This window comes from Trachurus japonicus, chromosome 20 (genome assembly GCF_045865225.1).
Source record: "Trachurus japonicus isolate A0001 chromosome 20, Traja_1.0".
In the NCBI taxonomy this organism is placed as follows: domain Eukaryota; kingdom Metazoa; phylum Chordata; class Actinopteri; order Carangiformes; family Carangidae; genus Trachurus; species Trachurus japonicus.
Window position 1 is genome coordinate 18,039,800 of NC_140926.1, and position 6,878 is coordinate 18,046,677.

The 6,878-nt window shown below is 40.6% G+C and overlaps 1 protein-coding gene across 2 annotated transcripts in view; it reads right to left on the reverse strand.

Moving 5' to 3' along the window:
- Positions 1 to 6,448, reverse strand: part of LOC146966791 (E3 ubiquitin-protein ligase RNF31-like) — a 28,276-nt gene extending 21,828 nt beyond the window's left edge. Inside the window, exons 1-10 of one of the 2 annotated variants that reach the window (XM_085763682.1) lie at positions 6,209 to 6,448; positions 4,897 to 5,043; positions 4,603 to 4,758; positions 4,445 to 4,501; positions 3,756 to 3,885; positions 3,308 to 3,460; positions 3,052 to 3,202; positions 2,477 to 2,628; positions 1,804 to 1,943; positions 776 to 1,018 (exon numbers count right to left, since the gene is read on the reverse strand). In XM_085763682.1, the coding sequence (XP_085619808.1) occupies positions 776 to 1,018; positions 1,804 to 1,943; positions 2,477 to 2,628; positions 3,052 to 3,202; positions 3,308 to 3,460; positions 3,756 to 3,885; positions 4,445 to 4,501; positions 4,603 to 4,758; positions 4,897 to 5,043; positions 6,209 to 6,412 (1,533 nt within the window). In that variant the 5' untranslated portion in view covers positions 6,413 to 6,448. Of the gene's footprint in view, positions 1 to 775; positions 1,019 to 1,803; positions 1,944 to 2,476; positions 2,629 to 3,051; positions 3,206 to 3,307; positions 3,461 to 3,755; positions 3,886 to 4,444; positions 4,502 to 4,602; positions 4,759 to 4,896; positions 5,044 to 6,208 lie in introns of both variants that reach the window. The other variant, XM_085763680.1, reaches the window with a different exon arrangement.
- Positions 6,449 to 6,878: the final 430 nt, after the last annotated feature.

Genomic DNA, 6,878 nt, shown 5'->3' on the forward strand with positions numbered 1-6,878 from the left:
AGAAATGGCCGTTTGTCCTGTTTGTTGCGCCGAGTTGTCACAAGCTGCAACACGAGCTGTGTGTGTGCGTGTCTCAGACGTTTGAATGACGGATGACGGATCCAATATCAGTGGCTGATGAATCGTGTACAGGCTGACGTATAATCCGTGCGCCTGCATTATCTAATGTGAAATAAAAATACCGCACTTTCATCCCGGATTTACTCAAAAATAGAATTTTGCACAAAGTTTGGCCTACATCGTCTGATAGATTAGTTATTACACTAATTTTACGACCCAGAGTGGGCTTAAATTAAATTTTCTTTTCTGTACAGCTTTAATTGTCGGTGCAAGATATTTTTAGAATGGAGCAGAGCCGCGAGCTGCTCAGAGCTACGCTACGGAGGCTCATGGGATTTCTTAGTTTACCTCACCAAACTCATCAAATACACAATCCAACAACTCCAAAACGCTCTGGTGGACAAGTTGTGACCTGCACATTCACCACACTATGAGATAATAATGGAGTGTTGCGAGACAGAGTTGTTTTCGAGGTAAATGCAGACTGCTTGCTGAAAAACTGCCCCTGACAGGAATGCGCATCAGCGGTTTGGCATGAATTTACCTCGAAAACAATCTCGTAACGTCCTGTTATTATCTCATAGCGTGGTGAATGTGCAGGTCACAACTTGTCCGCCAGAGCGTTTTGGAGTTATTTCTTTTTAAAGGAAAACTGCTGTTGAAAAGATGCTGTCCTGGTCTATGATGTAGTAGTGTTTAGATTCAGAAGACTGACTCTGATCTGGTGGATGAGGCCGAGTCCGTCGTCCCTCATGGTCTTCTGTCTCTTCAGATCCATGTTGACTCTGGGCCTGGGGAACGGCCTCACACCGGACTGAGGCTGATCCCTCGTGATGGACGGAATCGGCTGGAGAGACTCGGGCAGAGAATCACCAGGAGAGTCTTTACATGCCAGGTTGCACATCTCACACACCACAGTGGGCTTGGTGTTCACATAGGTGCAATACTGACAAGTCCACTGGGAAAGAGAAAGACAAGAAAGAAGGACAAAGGCAGAAAGGACACATTAAGCAGGGAAGTTTAGACAAGAACATGTATTAAAATAAATACATGGCCGATAATATTGTATTACAGAAATTCAAAACCTTTCATGTGAGTGGACTCCACCAGTTTTACATAATCATCTGTTTATTCATCAGTATTTGAATGCAGCTCTATAATAAAACCCTGACCCTGTTTTCAGGACTTGATTTATAGCTTTAACTGAATCTCTATGTCATTTTATTTTTCTCGTCCTCATTACTCATCCTGTTGCTGTATTATTCCAGCATTTCTAATGGCTTCTAATTGTCTCATTTTCATTTTTTATCATTTGTGTCATGTTTTTGTTTTTATTCTGTCTTGCTGAAAAAATGTATTCCCTCTCATGGGACGATAAACATCTGAACCAAACTGAACTGGCAAGTAAAATTATTATTGCCATTTGACTGGTAATTTGATCAAAGCACAAACTATAAACTTAAATGTTTAAAGATTTTTTTTTTACATGTGCCATGTGTACAGTTTTGTCAAAAGTGGCTCTTTGGGCCTTTTTATAGATCGCTGGGTTGGAATTCAAAGTATTTTTAATGTCCAAAACCAGGAAAATGGGTTTGCAGCCAGGAAGATTTACACACAGAGACATTCAAACACAAAAGAGTGTTTCTTAGTGTCTTAGTATAAACAGGATTCCATACACAAGTCATAATACAAAGACTGAGAAGGTTAAAAAAAAACAAAAAAAACAGCAACACTGATAAAAACCTTTCCTCCAGTGTCAGACAGGGACCCCGGGTTGGACAGCGAGGCTACAGGTGGTCGAGTGGCCAGACGGGGGCGCTCACACACCTCACAGAGGATGCTGCTGCCTTGATTCACAACTGTGCAGCTCTTACACTGCCACTCTGAGGGAAACAAACACAGACACAACAACATGGTGATTACTGTTTTCTTTTGTCAGCAACATGTCGTCATACTTCAACTGATTTTCTCCCCATTGTTTACAACCATGTTAAAATGTCATTTTAAAGGGGCAGTTCAACATTTTGGTACATTGGCCCATTGCCTTAATCCCTATAGTCTTAGGAGTAGGTTCGTTACTTTTAATTGTCAGTCCAAGCTATTTTTAGAACAGCGGAGCAGAGTCGTGAGCTGCTCAGAGCTACGCTACAGAGGCTAATGGGATTTCTTGGTTTCCCTCAAGTAGTGACCTGCACATTCACCACGCTATGAGATAATAACGGAACGCTACGAGACAGAGTTGTTTTTGAGGCAAATGCAGAGACTGCTTGCCGAAAAACTGCCCCCGACGGGAACGCGCATCAGCAGTTTTGCATGAATTGACCTCTAAAACATTTTCTGTTAGTTTTTTATCTCGCCACAGAACTTTCTGAAACATGCTACATTTTAAATGTGTATGTTTATATGCGAGTCTCACCTGTGTTTGGTGACGTAGGAACTGACATGGGACTTTCCTGAGCCGTGGATGCAGCTGTGGCGAGCCGAGGCCGCTCACAGGTCGAGCACAGAACGGCTCGCATCTCGTTCACTGTGGTGCAGTGGGCACACTCCCACGGTGACAGAGAGAGACTGAGAGACGACAGAGAGGAAACAGAATTACATTAGAGGTAAAGTTAATCTACCTCTTCATCTGCCCCTCTCCTTATTTTAACAACACTTACTAAGTTTGTTTTTGTTTTTTTACCATGTGTACCCTCAGCGTTTTGTGGATACTCTTCTCCACAGGACTGAACAAATGGATGGAGAACAAATAACTCTGTGGTCTTATTAACCCATTTAACCACACTGCTGTCAAATGAGAAAGTGACTCGGCAGTAAAATGCTTTAAATAAATATCATCATATTTCTGGAGAGTTCCCTCTATCTATCTATCTATCTATCTATCTATCTATCTATCTATCTATCTATCTATCTATCTATCTATCTATCTATCTATCTATCTATCTATCTATCTATCTACCTATCTATCTACCTATCTATCTATCTCCTCACCTGGATGTTTTGGCTGGCGTGACTATAGTTCTGTTGTGTCCTTTGCGGTCTGGGTGAGAGTGGAAGAGCTTGTCACAGTTCATGCACAATCTCTGGACACAGGTGGAGCAGTGAGCGTGGACAGCAGAGATCCCACAGATGCTGCAGGTCTCTTCTGGTGCAAAAACAGACACACAACAGGTTAAACACAGCCAAGAGACAGCAACAAAACAGCTGCTATAGCTGCTCTTACGGTTACAGTTTCCTGCTGGCGTACCCTGTTTGGTTTTGTTTCTCTTGTGATTGGCTCTGGAGGGGTGGCGGTGGAAGAGGTCGTCGCATGCGTCGCAGAAGACTCGATTGTCACAAGACGGGCAAACCAGAGATGTAGCATTACCACACAGACTACACTCGCTCGCTGCAGGAGAGCCTGGAGACAAAGACAGAAAAGATTTGGACTTGGTTTACTTCTATGAGGGACATCATGTGACCTTACTTCATTCATTCATTCATTTACTTTTCATTATGAATGAATCAGAATTGTTTTTATGAATCTTATAGATGGAAACCTTTTCACTTCAACATGTAGACTTAGAATGTGTAGCAGCCAATAACGATAAAAGACAAAAAGCCACCAGTGAACTATATTTTAACTACACTTTGACTCATTTGATTCATAACTGACTGAAGCAGGTGGTGTGATGGTGTGTGTGGCAGCAGCTCACCTGTTGATGGTTTTAAAAGTTGTGCTCTGAGACGTGGAGCAGGTTTAGGTGAAGGAGAGAGGACCTGAGGTTTGTCTGCCTGCAGCTCCTCTGCAGGTGAAGCAACCACTGCATCAGTCACCACCGTGTCCTATAGAAACATTGGTGAAAGTAAATGGGTGCTCCAATCAGTCACTAACACATTTCCAAATAGTTTTTGATTATTTTACATCATTGTATGCGTTTAACATCACATTTACTTTGCAAAAGATTTTGCAGGAATATTGTCAACCAATATTTGATCATTGATTTTACTTAGGATTTATTTATGATCGCTTTACAAGTACGCTCTGTATGAACATGCACATGGGAATATGCTGCTGTGTCACATATTTTGATTATTCACTTGTAAAATTGTCCAATGATGAATATGTGTGAATCAGCATTAAGTGAATGTTTGTTCTATTACTTTGTAAGAGCTGCTATCAAGCTCAAGATTCAAAACACATAGTGTATCACTATATGAAGTAACAATGGAATAATACCAAATGTGCAATGTCCAGTATCAAATCTAACATGAAAAACTGAAATTGGATCAAATAAATTAAAAGACCAATAAATAGAAATGAATAAGAACATGATGAGTGTGGATGTAGGAACTCTGACTCACTAGGATAAAGTACAATGCTGCTGAGAGTGTTTGTACAGACCTGCTGCATGAGAGATGGGAGGATGTCTTTGAAGGTTTCTAGGTGAGGATGGGTGCCCTAAACAAACAGACACAACAAGTGAGATACTGTATGTTGAATCCACTGAACACAAAACTGCTCTTCACAAATGATCACAGCAATCAGATGACAACACGAACCTTAATGATCATGTCCACCTCCGTGCGTAAGGCCATGACCTCCAGCGTCACTGCAGCCACCTTTTCACTATCTGGTTCGCTGACTTCGTCTGGGAAACTGAGGCCGTCTATCTGCTGGTTGGTGTAACCGTAGAGAAAGAGGACTCGTCGCCCCCCCTGTGAGAGGAAACCAGGGGTGTAAAACTTCAACCAAAGCTTTATCAGCCAAGGAAGGAACAGTAAAAAGTTTCACATAAAAAAGAGAAGATCTGCACTGAATGATGTGACTCTCCATCCTCTCGGTCTTTGACCCACCTTCATGGCGTCCACTGTGGCTCTGAAGACGGGGTTGTTGTGCTTGACGCTCCTCCAGAATCTGGGCCTGGCAGGGCAGGTCAGGTTACAGCCGTACTTCTCCAGGATGCTCAAGGCCTTGACCAGTTTACTCAAAGCATCCAGAGCCTGATTTAGGGATGAAGTTGCCGGGTTAGTGATGTCATCATGGTTAGTTAACCTATTGTTCACCAATAAAAACAGTGTATAACCACATTCTTTTACTACCAACTAGGGCTGCACAGTATGTAAAACGCATCATACTGCAATCAAGTGGGAAGACATTGCATCTTGAGAATATGATTGGTCTCTGTGGTAACACAACATTTACAGGTCTGACAATGCACAACAATGTTGGGACACATTTCACCTCTTTCAAACAATATCTTTTTGCTCAGATGAGTAAGATAATTACATATTAACATGCTTCTCTTGTGTCAAGTTGTCTGCTTTATTGTGATGGGTGTGCGGTTTTGTCTTTATATTACACTTATTTCTTTTACATTACAAATCTGACAAGTGTCATTTTAGGAAAATAAATGTTTCTTTTGATTCTCCTTTCTTTAATATTTTCTTCACATTTTACAACAACATTTTGAAAAAATATCTTTTTTAAAAGACTTACAGTACATGATCAGACATTTTATGATACACAGTTAACATCGACTCAATCTGTCAATCCTTTATAAGAACTGTGTTTATAGGTATAAAACTACATAAAAACTAATTTGGATATTTAATACAGAATTGTAAGATTCATCTACTTTGTAAGGATGCACTAGAGCTGGCAGACTCCAGTCCACAGTGGGTAGGAGGAGTGGTATTTACACTGGGAGTTGATGCAGTGGCTCTTTTTTGGAGATTTTCTGCCCTCTAGTGTTCAGACATTATTTGATGCAGTTTTGCCAAACATCTGTTTAAGATGAACTGAAGAGACTAATTTTCTAGTGTTTTATGTCCGTGGCAGCAAAAAAAAAAAAAAAAAAATTCTCATGGTTCATCTGCCCTTTAACCTATTTATCCAGCTTAACTGTGTTTTACTTTATTCCACACAGACCAACAGCATTTATGCAAAAATTAGGGCCAATTGAATATTTTGATGATTTTTAAAGTGACAGGTGCAGTTGCAACACAAACTCAAATATTTACTCTCAAGACAACAAAACATCATGTGCACATCCCTTTAGTTAAAACATAAAATCAGGAAAATATAAGTTAAGCTCAGTGTACGTTAGGAAAGAAGTTTCAGAGAGCATCTCCAGCACTAATGGACCAGTTGAGAGAAAAACATTACCTCCTCTTTGCTGTGGGTGGTGACGTTCTCCCTCAGCATGGTCTCGGCTGGCAGGTGACGGTACTTCTCTGACAGGGGCAGGTTGATGGCGGCCATGGCCTGGACCTCAGACTTCACACTCTGGGCTGAGCCTGAAGAGAAGAGCAGGGACTGGGCTCTGCTCCTGACCTCGTCCATCTCTAGAGACGGGGGGTTGCTGCTCATCGCTGCTGAACTGGGAAGTTGACAGTTTGATAATTAATTAATTGATGTCGGAGGAAATAAATGTGATGTATAACAATTATAGAAATAATAGGTGTATAATAACATACCAAAAATAAAGTAAAATATATTACTAATAATATCAATAATAGCCTAACTTAAAGATCAGAAACCACCCCCATTAATTACCATTAATTAATTATTTAAGTAATTGAATTGCTTTTTCTGATATTAAATTTGAATTTTGCTCTAATTTCTAACATTTTATGGACCAAGCACTCAGAACTAATGGAGAAAAATGCTAACTTTCAATCACAGACCTGTGCAAACAGAAGTCTGGATAGGCTACTACACCTCAAACAGCTGGAACAGTAAATTCTGATTTCACATAGGCTACATGCAACCTTTATAGTAAAAATGATAAATAAAATATTACTGCATAAGAAGTAGGTCTACAAGCGAGGGATTT